Source organism: Pinus tabuliformis, chromosome X (assembly GCF_031772625.1).
Source record: "Pinus tabuliformis cultivar Carrire ecotype Pingquan chromosome X, CPIR1, whole genome shotgun sequence".
Classification (NCBI taxonomy): domain Eukaryota; kingdom Viridiplantae; phylum Streptophyta; class Pinopsida; order Pinales; family Pinaceae; genus Pinus; species Pinus tabuliformis.
Window position 1 is genome coordinate 5408490 of NC_142308.1, and position 24619 is coordinate 5433108.

Genomic DNA, 24619 nt, shown 5'->3' on the forward strand with positions numbered 1-24619 from the left:
ACTATCGTTGATGTGTATGATATATATATATATATATTCGCCGCGCATGTGGGATATCCTGTGCATATGGTTACACATATATATGGTTGCGACTATGGTTTCGGTTTGGCGGTTAATGATAACATCACATGCTTAAGGGACCAGCGGTCATGGGGTTGACCCTGACCGTCCAACCCTTTTCCAGTGGCTTAAACCTTACCATAATAAATATATTATCCGCATCGCCTTTAAACAAGTGACATAGTAGCACATCCGGTGAGCGGAATTCGGCGAAGTCTCAGCCTTCCGGGAGGTCATGGGTTCGATCCTCCCAGACCCCCAAATTTTGGGATTTGCATGCCAATATTGGGCAAATCCGGGCTGCCACATGTCAGCACCGAATTGGGCCATGTGTACCAATCAAATACTGCCACGTCACCTTCCTTGCTGACGTCATCCAAAACATGTGGCGCATTCCTGGGATGACATGTGTCCTGCTGACATAAGTGTTAACTGTTGACCATTGACTGGTTTGATTTTGACTTTTCCTTTGACTTTGACCTTTCCTTTGACTTTGACTTTTTAACTTTTTGCCTTAGTTTGCCTTGAAACTTTGACTGGCCTTAACTTATTCATCTGAACTCGGATTTTCGCGCCATTCGCACCGTTGGAATCATTTCATCGAGCACTTCGACCTAATCCCACTTTCATCTGCATTTGAATACTTTGATCCAAAGGCAATACTGGATCCATTTTATATCACTCCTCCCTATTGGAAGCTTTTGGACCACAAAAAGTTGGTTTTAGTTATCGAGTAAGTGAGGATAAAGTTCTCTCACTTTTCCAATCTCTATCCATCGTGCTTTACTTGGATTTGTACCTTTGAGTCCAGCTCGAAGATACTCAACATTTCCTTATCGCGAAGTCCTTATCCTTCTGCCAAGAACTGTCCTCCTGTAGCTCATTGAGATACTCAGGCAAAATATCTTCAATGGAAGGTAGCTGACCTTGCTCTTCGGGATCTTCAATCAATGAAGGTTCATACAATCGCAAGTTTTCAAAATTTACAACGGAATAGATTTGCATATAAGTTGGTAGATCTAGGCGGAAAGCATTTTCACCAATTTTATCAAGTATTTTGAAAGGACCATATCTAATTGGTTTCAAATTTTTACCTTCCCCTTGCAGTCTTTCTTTGCTAATGTACAACCAGACTTGATCACCAACTTGAAAACTATGCTCAACTCGATGCTTGTCATGTCGCGCCTTATACTTTGCTTGGTTTCTTTCCAGTTGTTCCTGTAATGCCTGGTGAATTTCCTGGATTTGTTCAATGAACTTGGTTGCTTTGTCCACATCACTGTGTCCATCAACCGCTATGTCTTTACCAAAAACAAAATCCAAGGGAGACTTTGGTGTAAAAGCAAAACAAGTCTCAAAAGGAGATCTATGAGTAGAAGAATGTTTTGCATGGTTGTAAGCACGTTGCACATAACACAAATGCTTATCCCAAAGTTTGCAATGCTTGCTGCAATATCCTCGAAGCCACTATATCACTGTCCTATTGACCACTTCTGTCTAACCATCTGTTTGCGGATGAAATGTTGTGCTCTTCTTCAACTTTGTGTCCATTAACTCCCATGGACTTGACCAAAATTTCCTGGCAAATCGAGAATCTCGATCGGATACAATAGAAGTGGGTAACCCAAAATGGACCCATACATTTTGAAAGAACAACTTTGCAGTTTGTTCAGCTGTGACCTATTTATTACATGGTGTTAAAATACACATCTTATCGAACCTATCCACAACTACATACAAATAATCATGACCCTTTCTAGACTTTGGCAACCCCCCAACAAAATCCATGGAAACACTTTTCCAAGGACGTGAAGGAATTGGCAATGGAGTATACAAGCCTAATTTTTTATTACTTGGCTTGCTTGTAGCATACATAGTACATCCTTTAATATATCTAGAAATTGTCTCATTCATTCGTGGCCAATAGCAAAATCTTTGTAATTGTGCAATTGTTTTACTTACACCAAAATGACCTGATATGAGAGAAGTATGTGCTTCTCGAATTATATTAACTCTTTCAGTTTGTGGAATGCATAACTTTCCCAAATGATATAAGAGTTTGTCCTTTATGTAATAATCCAATTCTTCTACCTGCTTGCCATGACTTAAAGTTGCATATACATCCTTAAAATCTGTGTCTTGAGCATATTGTTCAATGTAACTTTCATGAATTACTGAATTATGCTCAAGTATTGTGGATGCATTTATGATTGGTCTTGATAACATGTCTGCAACCTTATTATGTATGCCCTTCTTATATCTGATAACAAGATGAAATTGTTGTAGAAAACCCATCCGCCTGTAATGTCGAGATTGTTGCAACTTAGTTTGTGAGTGTAAATATTGAAGTGGTTGATGATCTATATGTATGATTGTTTCTTTACCCATTATGTAATGTTTCCACTTTTTAACACTCTGAACTAATGCATATAATTCTTTACCATATGTAGGATAGTTAACTATTGTTGAAGTGAATGTCTCAAAATGAAAGCATATAGGCTTTCTATGCTGCATCAACACTACCCCCATGGCATATTCACTTGCATCTATCTCGATCTCAAATGGATGTTGAAGATCTGGCAGTGCTAGTACTAGCGCTGTACTGATCCTTTCTTTCAATGTGTCGAAGGCTTTCTGTTGTTTGCCTCCCCACTGAAACACTTGTTTCACACTTGTTAAAGCATGTAAAGGAGCTGCAATCAAAGAAAAGTTAGCAATAAACTTTCTCCAATATTGCGCTGCCCCTAAGAAACTTCTAACTTCTGTAGCAGTATTGGGCTTAGTTCAATTTAAGACGACTTCGACCTTAGAGGGATCTATCTTCAATTCACCACCCCCTACAATATAACCCAAATAATTCAAAGATGTTCTGCCAAATTCACATTTTGACAGTTTTACATAGAGATTTTCTCTTTTGAAAACATCTAAAATCTGCTTTACATGTTCATCGCATGTTCTATTAAAAACAAGAATATCATCTAAATGAATGGTCTAAATACATCATTCATGATTCGCATGAATGTAGCTAGAGTGTTAGTTAAGCCAAAAGGAATAACCATCCATTCATAGTCCTTGCTTCGTTTTGAACGCAGTCTTCCACACATCCTGTTCCACAACTGTAATCTGATGGTAGCCGCTTCGCAAATCCAATTTAGAGAAGTAAACTGCATCTTTTAACAGATCTAACAAATCATCAATACGAGGAAGAGGATAACAATTCTTTACTGTGATTTTATTTAATGCTCTAAAATCAATGCACATTCTCCACGAACCGTCTTTCTTTCACACTAACACAATAGGTGATCCGCACGGTGATGTGTTTGGTCGAATAAACCCTTGATCGAGCAACTCCTGTACCTGCTTCCTTATTTCTGCATTCTCTAGAGCTGATAACCTGTACATTCCAATGTTAGGTAGTGGGGCATCTTGCTGCAAATAAATCTCATGTTCTATTTCTCGCTTGGGTGGAAGCCCTTTAGGCTCTTAAAACAGAATATTGTAATCGGAAACAACTTTAACTAGTTCTGCTTTCTGTTTAGGATTACAACCTTGGAATGCATCAGATTTATCAATATCCTTTGCTTTTACAATCATAAGTAAAAATTGTTTGCTTGCATTTACAATTCTTTTCATCTGTCCTGAATTTATGAGAGAGAAGTTATCTTTGAGTTTATGAGCCCTTACAATATATTCAATTCCATCCTTAGTGAGTTGATACTTATTTTCAGTTCGATAGAAGATAGCATTTCTATCGTACAAGTATGGACTTCCTAATAAAATTCCACATATGTCCAATGGGACTATTTCTAACTCAACCTCATCTACAAACTTTGACCCAATAGCAAAACGAAGTTTACATTGTTTCGTAACTTGTAGCTTAGTTTTATCACACACCCAACCTAATGGATATGGCTTTTTATGAGGTTTTGTTTCTAGACCCAACTACTTTACAATTGCTTCTGAAATCAAATTAACTTGTGACCCACTATCAAATAAAGTATCAATTTTAGTATGCTTGGAAATGACTCTTATGTGAAATAGCTCATTTCTTTTCCTCTCATCATTTTCATTATCAACAGAATTTGAAGAAGTACTTGTAGATGCTTTAAAATCTTTACCTTTTATACCTATAGTTGTAACCGTTGTCTCGTCACTTGAATCTGATCCCAAGTCCTTTTGAATAGCAGCAACATTATTTCGCTCTTTATCTCCAAACTTCTTAGGCTTCAATTCTGGATGCAGTGACCAGCAATGTGCCTCATCGTGTCCTTCCTTTTTACAATGAGTGCATGAAGGTTTATCCTTCTTCACAGTATTTGCTTTCTTCTCTTTCCACTTAAGTTTCTTCTTGCCTTTATTCTTGTTTTCAATAGGTTTGGATAATTTCCCAACATTTGGGGTTACATTTTTACCTCTAACTTCTAGATGAGTTGCTTGAACTGATATATCATCTAAGCTAGTTGGATTAAACATAAGTATGGTATGTCTCAAATAACTATGAAGACCACCTATGTATTTTAACAGTGTCTCTGGTGAGCCAATGATATGCCTAATGTTAAAGCTCTCTTACAGAATTCATGAGTGTAACTTTGAACACTTTGACCTTTTAATTGACGTAGTGTTTGCCAACTCATCATTGCTTGTTGCATAGAATTGCTTTTTAATAGCAGAAACAAATTCATTCCAAGTTGAAATGATTTTACAATGCTTTTGGAGATCTGCTTGTGTCTTGCTTTCCCACCATACAAGTGCGGTTCCTCCAAGTCAAAGGCTAGCAAGCTGGATCTTCTTTCTTTCTGAATCAACTTTTTGCACCCTGCAATATACATCAATTTGCCTTATCCAATTATCAAGCTTTTCAGCATTAAATTCTCCATCATAAATTTTACATCTAATTTGATCAAAGAGGCTTTCTTTTTCTTCTTCTTAGAAGAACTAGTTTTATGAGAAGAAGACGATGATGATGATGATGATGGTGATGATGGAGGAGATGGAGGAGGCTTTTCTCCCTTTCCTTTATCTTCTTTATCTGGAGGTGTAAAAAGAAAAGGTTCCTCTGCTCCTTTGTCTGGTTTAGGTGATGAAGTGCCTTCACCTTTACCCTTTTTAAACTCATGATACATCTCTTCCACCATGGCACATATCGTCATGAAACTATCCAAGAATTGGGATTCTGACCCAAGTGGAGTTTCATCTGCCATCCTTCTTTGTGAAAAGACCCTTCCAATCTCTGGATTCGCCTCAACAAGCTCTCCTTCGCCTCGTTTGAGCCTCAACCTAGTAAGCATCCAAATCTTCACACAAACTTGTCAAACCTTAAAAACCTTGTTGCTCTGATACCACTTGATCCATTAATGAAAAAGGTATTATAGACTATGTGTGAATTCGCTTATGTTACTTAATGCAACGGATCGAAAAGATTGCGAATAACATAAACACGTAAACTATTTGAAGACACATTTAAACACATCAACACAACGAAATTTAATAAAGGAGTTCACCAGACTTTCTAGCTACATCTCCTGGTCCTTTCGCTTCCAGTGTTGACCTCTTTATTTTGTCTTCAATATGTTGTTATAGGCATGAGCTCAAAAACAGTCTCAGATGAGAAAATGGACATCACCACTGCGTCCAGCTCGAAATTTCGAGTCAAATGAGTGTAAACTCGACCATATTTGGCCACAGTGACTTCCAGATCCCCTAGAAAGTCAAAAACCACCATACACCTGCAAAAACCGCCTTTCCTTTACATGTGAAAACCGCTTTGAAAAGCGCGTTGGTGGTATTACGAGTTCGGCACCTGCAAAACTATATAAAAATATTGGGTGGCTTGAATACCAAGCTCCACCGTATGGTATGTTGGCTAGCGGACTTATGTGAAAGCGTTGTTATATAATAGTTTTGGAAGGTTGGCGGTTCGAAACCTCCGCCCGACCCTTCCGCCTCATATTCCGTTGACTATCGTTAATGTATATATATATATATATATAGAGAGAGAGAGAGAGAGATATCTTATGATATATATTTCCGCCGCGCATGTGGGATATCCTGTGCATATGGTTACACATATATATGGTTGCGACTATGGTTTTGATTCGGCGGTTAACGATAACATCAAATGCTTAAGGGACCGGCGGTCATGGGGTTGACCCTGACTATCCGGCCCTTTTTCGACGGCTTAAACCTGACCATAATAAATATATTATCCGCACTGCCTTTAAACAAGCGACATAGTAGGTCATCCGGTGAGCGGAATCCGACGAAGTCTCAGCCTTTCGGGAGGTCAGGGGTTCGATCCTCCCTGACCCCCAAATTTTGGGATTTGCATGCCAATATTGGGCAAATCCAGGCTGCCACGTGTCAGCACCAGATTGGCCCATGTGCACCAATCAAAAACTGCCACGTCACCTTCCCTGCTAAAGTCATCCAAAACATGTGGTGCATTCCCGGGACGACACGTGTCCTGTTGACGTAAGCGTTGATTGTTGACCGTTGACTAGTTTGACTTTTTGACTTTTTGCCTTAGTTTGCCTTGAAACTTTGACTGGCCTTAACTTCTTCATCCCAACTCGAATTTTCGCGCCATTCGCACCGTTGGAATCATTTCGTTGAGCACTTTGACTTTATCCCACTTTCATCTGCTTCTGAAGACTTTGATCTAGAGGCAAAACTAGTTCCATTTTGGATCAATGGGGCATAATGGATTGTAGGCCTCTTTTACAGTAAGGCGTGTGGGCTCAAGGCAATAATTGAGTACATCACCAAGAGACGCGATAGCATAGTCCGTTGTGTGATTAGGCAGAAGCAGGGCAATTTAGCATGTGTTGGATTGATTCATGATACATGGTATGTGTCTATTGGTTGCATACAGGGATTAGTGATGAGGCACGGATGGGCACCAACAGTTAGCAGTAATTCACCGCAACAGTCACTTATAATCACAGTGGCGCAACGGCAGGTATTCTCATTTTAAGATCAACCTGGGATCCTGACATTATAAGTATCTACGGCTCAGCTACCATTATGGATGAGCTAGTCCCTATAGGGGAAGATCACTCAAATCTTCCATTGGACTTCAGTATTGCGGAGGGCATTTCACTCCTCAATAATACGTTGATATTTTGGTCCGCTTCACTAGTATGGCAGGGTGATCAGCAAGAGGAGGTTGTAGTTAGTTCACATGGAGGAGGACCTTTCTCAGCTGGAGTTGGAATGTAGCTTCAAGAATTCATTCTTGAGGTACATGAGATCGGTTTTCGAATAGAGCAGCTTCTCGAGGAGATGGATGGAATTTTGCAATTTCAAGATGCTCTACTTATTGGCAGTATGCAAAGGGCCTTTAGTGTCTATGCCTTGTTGGGGAGTGAGTGGAGCAAGGAATGCTTCACGATGATCAGGAGGGTTTGGGATTCCGGTATTAGTTTGGATCAGCCTGTGGGGCAATAGCATGCGATGACATTACTTGAAGGCAAGCAATTTTGGGGAGGAGAGACTGTAATGTCCCCAATTTTTGGATTACCTGGCGAGGTGGTTAGGAGGGTTTTCCAGAGCTTGCGTCAGCCTAGTCATAGGAGAAGGGTTACTCCATTGGTGGGCCTAGAGGGTTTTAGAGGAGTTTTATGGGTCCGATTGGGGTCGCTTACCATATTTCAACATCGGGATCAATTCTGCATGGTTTATTCTTGGTTTCGTTGCATTCCGACGATTTCCATAAAATGGCATTATTAACAAGCATATTTAATTAATTACGCTTAAGGTGTTGTTTTGGGTTTATTATTTGGAAAAACACCTTAGTGTAATAACTCGTTCGAATCAACACGAAAAATATCTACAAGGCACAATGATAAAAAGGGGCTTTGGGTGACAAGTGTGACCACAAAGGTGAATTAAGCATTTTTTGGCATTAAAGTGACTTTAATTAGTTTAAACTTTATAAAAGTCATTTTATTAAATAAAGAAAAGAAAAGTGTTTTTAAATATTTAATTGGAGGGAAATGGTAAGTGAGTTAAAAAAAGGGAAATGAAGGGATTTCTCCTCATTCATTCGTGCATTTGAGCTTTTGGAGAAAGATGTCTTTGAGAGAGTTTGAAGGAGAAACTTAGGGTTTTCGAACCCTAGCCGCCTTAACAGACTTCGGCGTTGAAACTAGACACTCTAGTTTGGATTTGAGAGTGAAATCACACATATTTCACCACTGCACTTCAATGGAGAACAAGTTTTATATCATTTTTGACAGGTAGAAGAAGTTAGAACTCCATGAAAGTCTGAGCATACAAGCTCAAACCTGAGCCATGAAAATCTATTCTCTTAAACAAAGCAAAGGCAAGACTTGTTCCTTTAAGTGGTTGCTCACTGCTTGGAGAATATCTGAAGAAGCCGGTGGTTCGAGCTATCCCTTTGAAAGGCAGCTCTAATATTTAGTGACGGCTGGGAGTATCTTTCACAGTGGTAACGTTTGACTTCCTCCTGGGCTGCGTGTTACTCAATGTCTTGAGTGCATGGGCTGTAAGGGATGAAGCGTTGTACAAGGAGGTCATACTTCATAATCTAGGCATGAAGCGAATTCTTAAGAGGCCATTCTCTGCTGTTGTGTCCTCTCCCATCGAAGGTCATCTCCCATCTTTATTGTTGTTGTAGTTTCACTGTGGGACTGCATGCTATCTCAGGGTCAATCTTTAAGTGGGTTATTGTTGAAATAATGACCGCTTCCAAGTGCTTAGCATGCATAATAATTTCTAGCCTTTCTATTTCACAACCAGACTCTAAAGCGTTGCTTCCGGTGGACTGAAATTTATGTTTGTGGTTGCCAATAACAAACAAGTTCCATCTTTCTAATTTCCCTCACTGTATGTTCAAGTTTTTAATGAGAAAAGACCTTCTGTGAATGTTATTGCTTGTTAAGTTATGGTATGTTCTATGCTTATAACAGTTTACTTCTTTTTCTTATTATATTCCACAGATTAGCAATCACATGTACATAAAGTAAAGTGCAGATGGAACATTAAACGATTGACAGAAAACAAGCCAAGACAAGAGACACAAGATGTGGCAGCTAGCCAGGGACAAACCCCACAATGTGTGGGGAAACCCTTTGATCAAATCTTCTTTTATCTTCAATAATTCAGCAGAGAGAAATAGTACAATAAATCTGATTCATATCAGCAGTAGCAAACCCTAGATCAATAGCATCAGCATTAGCGGCTTCATTATCAAACTAGGGCAGACGATATCTCACAAACCGATTGTCGGATTGACTTCATTCCACCACCAAAAGTTGCGGCTTCCAGAGGAAGTTCAGATGAACCTACAGCGCAGTTCAGATGAGGAGATCTTCTAGGCCACGTAGGTCAATCTTTACTTCTGCAGTTGCAACTTTAGTTTCAACAGTTTCCAGCTTCAAACTAGGGCAGTCGATATCTTGCAAACCGTTCGTCGGATCGACTTCATTCCACCACCAAAAGTTGCGGCTTCCAGAGGAGGTTCAGATGAACCTACAGTGCAGTTTAGATAAGGAGATCTTCTAGGCCACGCAAGTCAATATTTGGATCTGCAGTTGCAGCTTCAGGTTCAACAGCTTCCAGCTTCACATGTGTGAGAGAGAGACCCATTTCTGCGCAATAGAGAAAAGACTCATTTCTGCACAGTAGAGAGAGAGAGATGTGATAAGAAGAGTGAGTGCAAGTGAGGAAAAGTCCTCTTATATTTATACACAACGTTGGTGTTTGAATAGATGTGACTGTTGGGCTTTTGAGCCTACATGAATTGTAGGTCCGCTTGATAATAATTCCATAATCAAAATAAATTCATATCTCCATGAATACTTATCGGAATCGAATGATCTTTATATCAATCCTACACCTCTCGACGAGAGGAATCTAATAAAAATATTATCAGCCATGAATAAGATGACCCACATGAAGTTTTGTCCTGGTTGCCAATTTTAACACTCCCTCTCAACTAGGGAGAACTTCATCTGCATTCTGTCTATCGGTCGTTACTATTCATCCATCAAATGCACTACCCTGTACAGCCTGACCCTTGCCCTGCTCTACTCTATTCTGCCTATTCTGCTTTGTCTTGTTCTGCCCTGTACTGATCGGTACTGTTTTGCTCTGTTATGCTCTGCTCTTGCATTGTTCTATTATGCTCTGCTTTTGTCCGAATTATGAAGAAGAAAAAATGATCGAGGATGTATCATACTGACTCAAAGTCAGTCTCAAAGTATGTACCACTGGTCCCAGACCAGTCTCAACCAACCCGAAGTCAGCGTCATAGTGAGTACAACTCCAATGGTCCTAGACTAGTATCATCCTCCACTGACTCAAAGTCAGTCTCAGAATGCGTACCACTGGTCCCAGACCAGTCTCAGCCGACCCGAAGTCAGCTTCATAGTAAGTACCACTCCTACACTTGTCCCAAACCAGTATCGCAGTCTCAGAGAGTGTACCACTGGTCCCAGACTAGTCTCAACCGACCCGAAGTCAGCGTCATAGTATGTACCACTCTCACTGGTCCCAGACCAGTACTGCACTGACACGAAGTCAGTCTCGGAGTATGTACCACTGGTCCCAAACCAGTCTCAACCGACCCGAAGTCAGCGTCATAGTATGGTACAACTCCTACCACTGGTCCCAGACCAGTATCGCAGTCTCAAAGAGTGTACCACTGGTCCCAGACCAGTCTCAACCGACCCGAAGTCAGCATCATAGTATGTACCACTCTCACTGGTCCCAGACCAGTAGTGCACTGACACGAAGTCAATCTCGGAGTATGTACCACTGGTCCCAGACCAGTCTCAAGTTTCAATCGACCCGAAGTCAGCATCATAGTATGGTACAACTCTTACCACTGGTCCCAGACCAGTATCATTGATCCCAGATCAATGGAGGTCATCCTAGCGTAGGGAGTATGGTAGATACAACGATGCATCCATCGATACTACTATGGTCCCTAACTTCATTTCCCTGCTCATTGATCAGATGAGAGATACTTCCCATGAGTCCCAGACTGCATGGGTAGGATACCTCGACAGGAGAACTAATCAATCCTGTCCTCACAGGAGAACACATCAATCCTGCTACAATCGCCATGGAGAACACATCAATCCAGGCCTCACAGGAGAACACATCAATCCTGCTACAATCGCCATGGAGAACACATCAATCCAGGCCTCACAGGAGAACACATCAATCCTACTACACAGGAGAGCGAATCATCATGTTCCACAAGAGAGCGTATCATCTTGTCCCACAAGAGATCGAGTCATCTTGTTCCAGTGCGCACCACCAAGGGAGGGTGAGTCACCCTGTGGTCGTATGTTGCTCTAGTAAGAACCGCAAGCCCTCAGAGCTCCCAGAGCTTAATGTATGCAACATGCAGGACCCTTGTACAAGGGTTTCTTGACGACTCCAAGTCGTTTGAGAAAATCACAGATTAGATCTTTCCTCGGGGCTTTGACAAGGTGTATCAACCTGTACATCATCTTAATGCGATGAAGCCTCCTTGCTCATCGACTTACCATATCCCAGATGATGTCTATCTGCTGGAGCAATCGACGAATACAGGATTCCTCAATAATCAAATCCCACCTCAAGTTGTTACAGAGAATCACAATGGTATGTGTTCAAACAGCTCACTGAAGAGCTTCCCCAACCAGGCAGCTTCATACAAGATCATACTCGTAGATATGAATCCGATATCGGTGGTGCTTATGGAAACTGACTTCTGCTTCCTGCTCATCCATTATATCGAAGCAGAATCCAAAGAGAAACAGCACTAAAAAGTGCTCCAATGATCCTCTACACTACCTGCCTAATCAGCATTCAAATAATCATGCAGTTTCATATTTCTGGTAGTGTATCTCAATCCATTAGTAATTGTGCCATGAAGATATCTTAGAAAATTCTTGGCATCAATGTAGTGAGGCTCAACGAAATATGAGCTCACAGTGCTAACTGCAAAACATATGTTCGGACAGAGGTTCACCAAGGACATCAACGCGTATGAGTTTTTGAAACTCAGAGGCATTTCCCAAATCTGGTCAGACATCACTACCATATAACTTCTAAAAGTTAAGATCCTTGAGGTAGTCACAGGCTTGTAGTCCATCATACCAAATCTTTCCAATATCTTTACCACATATTTTCCTTGAGATAGGAAAATTTCCCTTGGCTTTTGCCATACTTCAAGTCCTTGGTCCTTCATTTCAAATTCAGAAGCCAACTCCCTCTTACATATGTGAATGAGAGGGCCTGCACCTGTTAGAAAGAGGTCATCCACATACAGCACCAGTATGAGAGGCTTGTCATCTTCAACCTTAAAGTAAAGGTTAGGATCGGCTTCACTCCTAGTGAATCCCAGCTTCATCAAGTAGCTGTCGATCCTCTCATACCATGCTCGGGGTGCTTGCTTCAACCGATAGAGAGCCTTCTTCAACCTGCATACATGAGATTTTCGATCATAAATTTCAAATCCTTCGGGTTGCTCCACGTAGACCTCTTCCTTGATCAAGCCGTGTAAGAACGCAATCTTGACATCCATCTGATGTAGGTTCCATCCTTGTGAAGCGGCAAGGGCTATGATCGAGCGGATGGTCGTATATCTGGCAACATGTGCAAATATCACATCATAGTCTATACCTTCCTTCTGGGAGAAACCACGAGCATCAAAACGAGCCTTATACTTTTCCGTACTTCCATCTGCTGCATGCTTTATCTTGTAAAGCCATTCGGAAGTAACAATTGTCTTGTCCTAGGGTTTGGGAACTACTCCCCGACATTATTCTTCATGATAGACTCATATTCTTCGGTCATAGCATCCTTCCATACTTGATGCTTGACGGCGTCTGAGAATGATGAAGGCATATTTTGTATGATCGTGCTCATGATGGTCAGGTATCCCTGATACCTATTAGGTTTCTTACTTTCACGGAAGGTTCCTCAGAATGCAGCATGTCCTTCAACATCATCAAGTAGCCCCCTAAGCCATGAAGGCCTCTTCCTAGAAGAGGAAGGCTCATGTGGAGGAGAATCAATCGGATCCATGGGTTCTTCTACATCAAGCATTGATTCATCATCCTTTTCTTTCGATTCCCTAGTGTCGGCTTCTTGAGAGCTCCTCAAAGTCGGAAGATTGTTCACCTTGCTGAGAGCCATATCTTCGTCAAAGGTGACATCATGACTAATTACGACTTCCCTTTGACCGGCTACATAGATTCTATAGCCTTTAGTATTTTCACCATAGCCCACGAAAATTCCTTTCTTTCCAGATGCACCCAATTTATTTCTTTTCTCTTCTGGTACATGAAAATATACAGGGCTTCCAAAATTCTAAAATGAGAAACATCAGGTTTCTTACCCGTGAACTTTTCTTCAGGAGTCTTGCAACCCAATGCTTGATGAGGGCATCGATTTTGTACATATACGGCAGTGATTGTAGTTTCAGCCCATAGAAATTTCAGAAGTCTTTGATCATGTAGCATGGCCCAGACAGCTTCCACAATCGTGCGGTTCTTCCTTCCCGCCACACCATTCTGCTCAGGAGTACGTGGTGTAGTAGTCTCCCTCTTAATGCCAGCCTCAGATATGCCTGAGTGAACCAACTGTAATATACCGAAGGTCTTGCTTTGGCTTGAGGGTAATGGTCCCCTTTTGAGCTTTCCTTCAGCACATCTCGGACATACACCTTCTTTCTCTACTTGGAATTCGGGCATCCTTGTTACCATCCGTCTTACATCAGGTAGAGCTTTGTAATGAAGGTGGGCAAACCTCTGATGCCAAAGTTCGGACTGAAGAGTTGTGTCACAAGACATGACACCTACCGGACTTCCATCGACCTGATATAATGAATCAACACTAAAACCAAGAGTAAAGGCATCTTTAACATTATTTTTCCATATACATACCTTGCCATTGCTGAAGGTTACCTTGTAGCCTTTATCTTCCATTGTCGAGATGGACACTAGGTTCTTTTTGAGTTCAGATGCATTTAATACATCCTGGACTTTCTAGCCTTCTTGAATGGTTGTCCTCTTCCTCGATCCCCAGCTCCTCTTACCTTTGTTGTTGAATTTGTCATTCCTTTGATTTTCCATCAGAGAGATTTTGATCATCGTCCCGGTGTGAGTCCTTTCTATCAGGGCACTCCCTTGCATAGTGGCCTGCTTTATCGCAGATGTAACATCGTCCTTTTCTTCCACCCTTAGGTCCAATCTTTCCTTTTGATTTAGTCCTGGAATTATTTCTTTTCTTCGCATGAGAAAAAAAGGCAGCAGGAGGACCTTTAGGCATGGGCATTTCTTGCTCTTCTTCCCTTGTTTCTTCTTGAATGCATCTAGCCATTAATTCCTCGAAACCAGGAATTACATTATAGTTCAGAAGAGTAGTCCTGAACACGTACCATTCGGATGGTAATCCTCCAAGAGTCGTGAGTGCCATTTCCTAGTCTATCGTAGATTTCCTTGGAGGTGTCCAGTTCAGAGATGTAGGCCACCAAGTGCTTGTCGATAGAGTCCCGGATGATCTTCTATTTTGACTTCTTCGGTTTTCCATTTGTTCCATGCAGCAGCGGATGCATTTGATGGAGGCTCAACAATATTGCCTCTTACATGGTCCAGCACTCCTGGATCTTCTAGGGTTAGATTGATAGACATCTTCCATGCGTGATAGTCATCTTTCTCACGGAGCTTGTCTTCAGCAAGAAAGAGTGTTGAGGACCCCATAGTTCTTTTAGGATAGCCTTGCCAATCTTCTCTTCGGTGATTGCTCTTGCTCTTGCTCGGGCTTTGTCTTCACCTCAGCTCTGATACCATGTTAAGTTATGGTATGTTCTATGCTTATAACAGTTTACTTCTTTTTCTTATTATATTCCACAGATTAGCAATCACATGTACATAAAGCAAAGTGCAGATAAAACATTAAACGATCGACAGAAAATAAGCCAAGACAAGAGACACAAGATGTGGCGGCTAGCCAGGGACAAACCCCACAATGTGTGGGGAAACCCTTTGATCAAATCTTCTTTTATCTTCAATAATTCAACAAAGAGAAATAGTACAATAAGTCTCATTCATATCAGCAGTAGCAAACCCTAGATCAGTAGCATCAGCATTAGCGGCTTCATTATCAAACTAGGGCAGACGATATCTCACAAACCGATTGTCAGATTGACTTCATTCCACCACCAAAAGTTGTGGCTTCCAGAGGAGGTTCAGATGAACCTACAGCGCAGTTCAGATGAGGAGATCTTCTAGGCCACGTAGGTCAATCTTTACTTCTGCAGTTGCAACTTCAGTTTCAACAGTTTCCAGCTTCAAACTAGGGCAATCGATATCTTGCAAATCGTTCGTCGGATTGACTTCATTCCACCACCAAAAGTTGCGACTTACAGAGGAGGTTCAGATGAACCTACAGCGCAGTTCAGATGAGGAGATCTTCTAGGCCACGCAAATCAATATTTGGATCTGCAGTTGTAGCTTCAGGTTCAACAGCTTCCGGCTTCACATGTGTGAGAGAGAGACCCATTTCTGCGCAGTAGAGAAGAAACTCATTTCTGCGCAGTAGAGAGAGAGAGATGTGATGAAAAGAGTGAGTGCAAGTGAGGAAAAGTCCTCTTATATTTATACACAACGTTGGTGTTTGAATAGATGTAACTGTTGGGCTTCTGGGCCTACATGAATTGTAGGTCGATTTGATTTGTTGATGACACTAACCTGAATTGGACTCATGGTAAGGCAGAACTGGAGAGGTTTTTCAATCATCTTAACTCTATATCTTCCGAAATCAAATTTACTATGAAGCTTGAAGAGAACGGTAAGATCCCCTTTCTAGATGTTCTGATCAGTAGAAAAGAGGATGGTACCTTGGGGCACCAGGTCTATAGAAAGAAAACTCACACTGATAGCTATCTTCATGCTGACTCTTACCATCATCCTTCCCAAAAATCTGGCGTCTTAAACACTCTCGTTGTTAGGGCTTTCAGGATTTCTGACCCTAGTCCCCTAAAAGAAGAGATTGAACACTTAACCTCTATCTTCAAAGACCTTGGATACAAAGAGTGGAGTATCAAGAAAGCTATAAGAAGAGCTGAGGATAGGGTCCTCTCTAAGCGTCCTCCTAAAGACAAGAAAGAGAATTATGGAAAAGTTTATCTTCCATTCATCCAAGGGATTACAGATAAGATTGCAAAAATTTTAAGGAAGAACAACATAAACACTCAATTTACAACATGTGGAACTATAAGGGAAATGATGAGGTCAGTAAAGGATAACATTGATCGTCAACAACTCAAGGGTGTGTACAAGATTGATTGCTCTTGTGGCAAGAGTTATATTGGGGAAACAGGTCGGTCTCTAAAAATAAGACTAAAAGAGCACGCGGCTGATATAAAGAATGAGAGGTCCCGTACATCAGCCCTTGCAGAACACTCGTCCAAAACCAAACATCATGTGTGTTTGGAAGACGCTAAGATAATTGCAAGAGAGGATAATTATCATAAAAGGAAAATTAGAAAGGCCATCGGCCATCGAAATTATGAAATTTCCTCAGAACCTCAACAGGGACAATGGGAGTGAAATCAGTGGAAATTGGCTTCCCCTAATCAGACAAATAAACCCCTCCAGGCCTTTGGAAGCATAGTATCAGGGGTTTTCATATTAATTAAATTAATTAATTAAATTTTATTAGATTAATTAAATCAAAATTAATTTAATTTAATTATTTAATTATATCAATTTTAATTAATTCTATTTAAAAATAAAAATTAAATAGAATTAGTCAATTAGTTAAACTAAAATAATTAATAACAACCAAAGATTAACATTTGATAAATAAATTAATTAATTAAATAAAGATTAAAATAAAAAATAATTAATTGATTGATTAATTAGAAAGATTTAGGCTAAATAAGATTAACAATGGTAAATAAAATAAATAAAAAAGAATTATAGAATTAATTCAAATCAAATTAATTAATTAATCAAATAAAATTTAAATTAATTAATTAAATAAAATAAAAATTTAAATTAATTAAAAAAAAAGAACTATAAATTAATAAATTAAACTTATTTATGTATTAAGCATATCAACTAAATAAATAATTAATTAAGTTTTTATAAAACTATTATAAAAATGAAAAAAAATAAAATAAAATAAAAATAAATTAGAAATCATATATATAAATGTCCGCTTCTTTATAAAAAAATTAGGGATCTAGGTTTATTTATACCCAGGTCGACAGACTCTTCTCTCAAAAAGCTTTCATTCATATTCTATCTAATTTAGTCCTGATGATGGACCCCCTTTGGGGTTCGAAACGTCGACAGAATGAACACGAAACTGTGGATAATCCGGATCATGCCACTGCAAAAAACTACCACAGAAGCTTAAAATCTAAAATAATTCCATAATCAAAATAAATTCATATCTCCATGAATACTTATCGGAATCGGATGATCTTTATATCAATCCTACACCTCTCGACGAGAGGAATCTAATAAAAATATTATTAGCCATGAATAAGATGACCCACATGAAGTTTTGCCCTGGTTGCCAATTTTAACATTGTTGCATATTAGCTGTACACAAATTTCTGGGTACTAATTATATCAGTTTGAATTCATTGGAAGCTTCATTTGGCTGTTATTGCTTGACTGTGTTTTTATTGTGGTGAAAATTATATGAAAGCACCTACAGCAGTTAGTAGACCAACTCTTTGACGAAAGTATTCACTGAAGTAAACTACAAATATTCAGAAATTTACAGGGTGTATTTGGGAGGTTTCCAGGATGGGATTTATATTAGCAATCTGTGTTATTTCTGAGCCCAAGGTGTCATTCTAGTTGCTGGTTACAATCTGATTATACCTTCTTATCTCAATATGCTGATGTATAAATAGAACAAAAATAAAAAACTCACCTACAGCAGTATGCCATTGAATTGTTTGACGAAATAACACACAGAAAGAACATATTAAATTCAGAAAATTCAGTGACATTTTGGGTTATTTCCTAGTTGGGAATTTTACAGTTGCGGGGAGAAGAGGCAACAATTCACTGGCAAGTCAGATAGTGCAGCGCGATAAGTTGAGCAGAGGTAAGCTTGGTAAATCGAATGAGTGAGGTAGGGATTGCAAAATAGTTTACGTTTTGATATTTGTTATTTATTTTACTTTTTAGCTTTAATTTTCTTTTGCTTTTTTTAATAATTATAAAAATAAAATTCAAGTGCTATTAGACAAAATTGAGCGGGCGCGCCCCCCTCAAAAGAGGTGCTTTTGGGCTTGCTGCTCTTAATTAAATGCTAAATGCTACTTCCGGGCCCTCATATATGACAGAGAACATTGCAATACCCCCAATCCTAAAATCCTGGAATCCTGAAAACTGTTAAGTTTGATAGAGTATGAGTGAGATCTAAAATTCTACTTTCTTCATATGAAATCTAATGAGGTCAAAACCTCTCTCTAACATCTTGAGCCAAATAACAGTAAGCTTCCCTACTCAAAAAATATTGTTTTCAAGCAAAATTTAAGGGGGGTGTCTATCCCTTTTTAAGGGGGTGCCCACAAGCACCTCTTTTAGGGAAACACATCCCCCAACATTGAGGAAACATTTCCCCTGCGTCTCCTCGTGTCTCCCTGAAATGGGGACATGGAGAAACATTTCCCATGTGTCAACCTGTCCTAGGTGCATGGGAAGGGTGGGGTGCATCCCCAACATATATATATATATATGAAAAGAGAGATTTTTGAGATTTTTTTTATGTACACATAATATACATACTTCTCCATAGATAGGTCCCAGGTTTACAGTACACTAATATATAGAAACTACAGATATGATATTTACATGGAAATATTGTTATAGCGCAAATACAAATATCTTTCCAATAAACCAAAATTGTATATTATTATATATCTAAATCTTCATAAGTTCATTAATCAAAATTCCATTTTTACATAACCATATCTCCATAAGCGGCAAGTTCTGAGTTCAGCCTAGATCCATATTAAATAATTAAAACAGTTGCACATCAAAGAATTTGATACCTCACAACACACCTCAATGAATTTGATCCCTCTTAACATTCCAGATATATTTGGATAGATTTGGAATTAAGATGGATCAATGCAGTAAATCATCAGAATTAAGCGAGTCAACTAAATTTCACTGGTTACAGGGCAAGCCATTAACTAAATTTCACTGGTTACAGGGCAAGCCAATGGCTGGTGGAGCAGCCCACCGGCCTGGCACAGGTCCTGGTACGATTCCTAGCATGTCCAGTGTTTTCACATGGTACCAGGTCCAGGGTTATCTCAGTGGTATAGGGTACTGGGTTCAACTCCTAGCATGTCCAATGTCCTTTTCACATGCCAAAGTCCTACTGTTGGTCTTCTTTGTACAATAGATAACCGAGGGATAACTATTCTAGGTTTACTGCATCCTCTATTTCTATCTATACGATCTCGGTACAAAACCTCTTTTCGATCTAGACAGCAAGTTGAAACCACAGCACAGAGCATTTGGTCTCGAAAGTGCACCAATGATTTTGCAGCGATACCTAATGACCTATAGATGCATAGATCGAACAGTGAAAATAATTCACTTGCAAAGGCCCTAGACATACCTCCACCATTGAATTTGATGGCACTCTGAAGAGATACAATAGCTTCAGCGTTTCGCTTAGCAGAGGCCTCCTCCAACTGCTCCAAAGCCTTGTTATAATTAGTGACATACGCCTGGTGGTGTTTTTGGTGGTGCAGGCTCATAATCTCACCACTAATAACCGGTTCCAATGCGCTGTATTCGTATGGAAGCTCCGGTAAACTAAAGCTCTGAATCTCTCGGCATTGGAGTCCTTTTTTGAATGCAACGCCAATGCCACCCACCTTCCTCCCTACAAATGCTACTACGGCCATTTCTCTCGCACCACAGGACAATACTATGCCGCCTTGCAAACCCCTGTCGCGGACAACCTAAAATGCATATGCTGTATTGTACTTACAAGGCTTCAACCTCTCTTCGAGAACGTTTGGGGCATTTGCTGGAGTGACGCATGGGGCATTTGCTGGAGTGTGGGTTTTATCTACTGACGCATGGGGCATTTGCTGGAGCGTGGGTTTTATCTACTGGCCCGTTTATTTCTTAACCTCGCTAAAATCTCATATAATTTGAAAATATCATTTCATGTTTAATTTGAAAATGATTAAATTAAAATTAAAAATTTTGTTGCTTAATTCTATGGAAATTTTTTATTTAATGTTTAAAATGTTTAAAAATTGTTCGTATTTCATTTAAAAGTTTATTAAATTAAGTGTGGAGAGGGATCAAATTTTTTAATAATCGAAGGTTTAAAACCAGAGGGGTAGAGTATGTATGTTTTCGTAGATTTAGCATCGTTGGGTGGAGATGGATGACTTGTTCCAAAAACAAGGGGGTTTTATACACCAATTTGGTGTTATGCTGGGTCGTGACCATAAAATTGTTGGAGATCAGATGCACAGCAAATAATAAAACATATACACAACCATTAAATCATGCACAGGCAACACATGAATTTAACGTGGTTCACCCAACCAATCTGGGCTACGTCCACCAAACATAGGCATCGGCAATTCTTTATTAATCAAACAGGAGATTACATAAATCAAATCCTCACAAACTCTCACTCTCACACTACTAAAACACTCCGTATGGACATCTGATTTATAGCAAAGAGAATCTAACTGCCTCATAAATCCTCTCACATCAAATTTAGGATGCATTAACTCCCTCCCAACAAACTGGAGCTAATCTAGGAACTAATTCCTATTGTTGTCACCTACTGAGATTTTTCCCTATTTTATTAAAACAGAAAATCTCAACAATCTCCACCTTGACAACAATTAGCCTGATGCCCGGTTTTTTATTATTTTATCTTTTCTGCAAGCCAAGAGAAGCCAAACACCAGCATAGCTTCTCTAACAAAACTGGTTTCGTGAACATGTCTGCACAATTCTCCTTTGTATGCACCTTTTCAAGAGAGACTCCCCTTTCAGTGATAACCTGTCTTACAAAATGGTACTTGATTGGTATATGCTTTGATTTACTATGATAGGCCGGATTCTTAGCCAAATGTATTGCACTTTGATTGTCACAAAATAACTTAATGCTGTCCTACAACCTACCAAATTCACCAAACAACCCTTTCAACCAAATCGCTTCTTTGCAAGCATGAGAAGCAGCAATGTATTCTGCTTCAGTAGTGGATAAAGCAACAATGTTCTGTAGCTTTGACATCCAGCTGATAGCTCCACCTGCAAGAGTAAAGACGTACCCTGAAGTTGACCTTCTCTTATCCAAATCACCTGCAAAATCGGAATCAACATATCCGCAAACAAATTCACTACTCTTATTGTAAGTAATACAATAACTACTTGTGCCTCTCAAGTACCGAAGCACCCATTTCACTGCTGACCAGTGTTCTTTACCCGGATTTGCCATGTACCTGCTGACAACCCCAACTGCATGTGAAATATCTGGTCGCGTACACACCATCGCATACATTAAACACCCTACTACATTAGCATATGGAATTGGAGACATAAATTCCTTTTCTTCATCTGAATTAGGACATAAACTCGAAGAAAGCTTGAAATGGGAAGCGAGAGGGACTAACACAGGCTTCACGTTATTCATACCAAACCTCAAAAGTATTTTCTCAATATACTTTTGTTGTGATAACCATAGCTTACCATTGCTCCTGTCTCTGAAAATCTCCATGCCCAAAATCTGTCTTGCTGCTCCTAGATCTTTCATATCAAACGTCCTTGCCATCTGAGCCTTCAACCTGTTGATTTCTTCTATGCTTTTGCTTGCTAAAAGCATATCGTCAACATACAATACTAAGATAATGAATATGCCATTATTCAATTGCTTAAAATAAACACAATGATCATATTCACTTCTAACGTATTTCTGACTCAACATGAAAGAATCAAACTTCTTATACCACTGCCGAGGCGACTGCTTCAGGCCATATAATGACTTCTTGAGCCTGCAGACAAATTTCTCATTGCGATGCTGAACAAACCCTTCCGGTTGTTCCATATATATTTCCTCATCTAAGTCTCCATGTAGAAATGCAGTCTTAACATTTAATTGATGCAACTCTAAATCAAGCAAAGCCACTAATGCTAACACAATTCTAATTGAAACAATTTTAACTACTTGTGAAAAAATCTCATGAAAGTCAATGCCAGCTTTCTGAGAAAACCCTTTTGCAACCAGCCTTGCTTTGTACCTGTCTTCCGTATCATTCACACCTCGTTTTATCTTGAAAACCCATTTACACCCTACAGTTTTCCTGTCTTTCGGAAGCTCAACCAGATCCCATGTGTCGTTCTTACCCAAGGCCACCATTTCGTCCTTCATGGCTGCTTTCCACTTGTCACTATTCGAACCCTCTATTGCTTCCTGATAGCACAGAGGTTCATCGTCATTAGCGGTAAATGCAACAGAAGTGACATAATCATCATACCTTCTCGGTGGCCGTTTGATTCTTGTCGACCTCCTTAAGGATGTTTCCGGCGCCTCCTCGATTGGCTGACTACCATCTGTAGGAACTTCTTGATGATCAGTATCTGAAACCTGTTCATGATCTATACCTGAACCCTGTTCATGTTCTAATTCTGAAACCTGTTCATGACTAGTATCTGAACTATGGTCATCATGACTATCATTAGAAATGCTATCAAACTGAATGTGCTAAAAATCAGATACATCATCCTGTTTCAATCTACTATCTACATCTAACTGTACAAGAGAGGATTCATTAAACTTTACATCTCTGTTGATGATGATTTTGCGGGTAGTAGGATCCCACAATCTATATCCCTTTGTTCCAACACCATACCCAACAAAGATATACCTTTTCAACTTTGGATCTAATTTAGTTCGCTGATGTTTAGGCACTAGAGCATATGCATCACAACTAAACACTCTAAGTTTAGAGTAGTCACAAGGGTGTCCTTTCCAAACCTCTTGCGGAATCTTGCAGTCTATCGCCGTCGATGGAGATCGGTTTATCACATAACAAGCTGTTGCCACTGCTTCCGTCCACAACTCCTTTTGCAACCCGGCGTTACTCAGCATACTCCTTGCTCTCTCTAGAAGAGTCATGTTCATGCGTTCAGCACCTCCATTTTGTTGAGGAGTATAAATCGTGGTCTTATGTCTCTCGATCCCTGCATCCTTGCAATAGCTATCAAACTCCTTGGAAGTAAACTCACCACCATTGTCAGTTCTTAAACATTTTATTGTTCTACCAGTGTTGTTTTCTACCAATGCTCTACACTGCTTGAAAACTGAAAAAACATCAGACTTCCTTTTCAACATGTAGACCCACACTTTCCTAGAAAAGTCATCAATGAATGATACAAAATAAGACAAACCACCATATGAAGTTGTAGGGGCTGGTCCCCAAACATCGGAATGGATATAATCAAGTATGCCTTTACTAGTATGTTTGCCTATTTTAAACTTTTGTTTACTTTGTTTTCCAAACAGACAATGCTTACAGAAATCTAACTTTCCATATTTTAGATTTGGAAGTAACTTGCGATCAGCCAAAATTTTTAACCCTCTTTCACTCATATGCCCCAATCTTTGATGCCATAAGTGAATGGAACTACTGTCATGTGCAGACACCGTAGACACATAATCTGACCTTGTACTTCCTTCTAACTGAAATAGATTTCCTACCTTCTTAGTTTTCATAACTAGTAAAATACCTTTGTAAATTCTCATTACTCCACCTTGAATTACAGTTTTATATCCATTTGAATCAAGTGCTCCTAATGAAATCAAATTTTTTCTTAAATCTGGTACATGCCTCACATCAGTTAATATTTTTGTTGTCCCATCAAACATTTGCAGTTGTATACTCCCAATTCCCACAATATTACATGTTACATCATTACCCATGTACACAACACCATCATCAATTGATTTATATGTCTTAAACCATTCTTTATGAATACACATGTGGTTTGATGCACCGGAATCTAACAACCAATGTTTACCATGATTTGACACATTAACTGATAATACTTCATCACTCATACCTAAACCAGATGGCGAACCTGTATCTGTCGTATTTGCCTCCTTTTTCTCTGTCGAAGAATCTTCTTTAGAAGTTTGCTGCTGTCGCTTCCAACAGTCCTTCTTTAAATGCCCTGATTTGCCACAAAACCAACACTTTAGCTTACTCTTCTTCCCTTTCGACTTTGAATGTGAGTCGCTCGGCCTCCTGGAGTGTCTTTCTTTCGAACGACCTCTAACCATCTGTTGGTACCATCCCATGACCTCCTTTTTCCTCCTAAAACATATCATTTGCCTACCTCTTTCCATCATACATCTCTTAGATCCCTTGAAAATTGATTAGTTAATAGTACTATAGTTATTAAAATGCATTGAAATTGATTTAGGAGTTTTATGTTAAAGAATTAGGAATTTTTGGTAAAATGACTACAGGAAGTTCCAACATCCTGTAATTGGTTTATTGTTTGACATGTGGCATGACAGCT

General features: G+C 39.5%; 1 protein-coding gene across 1 annotated transcript in view; it reads right to left on the reverse strand.

Moving 5' to 3' along the window:
• MSD1 (manganese superoxide dismutase 1) overlaps window positions 1–20185 on the reverse strand; it is a 205584-nt gene extending 185399 nt beyond the window's left edge. Inside the window, exon 1 of the mRNA XM_089453074.1 lies at window positions 19681–20185. Coding sequence (XP_089309200.1) covers window positions 19681–19972 — 292 coding nt within the window. The 5' untranslated portion in view covers window positions 19973–20185. The remainder of the gene's footprint in view (window positions 1–19680) is intronic.
• Window positions 20186–24619: the final 4434 nt, after the last annotated feature.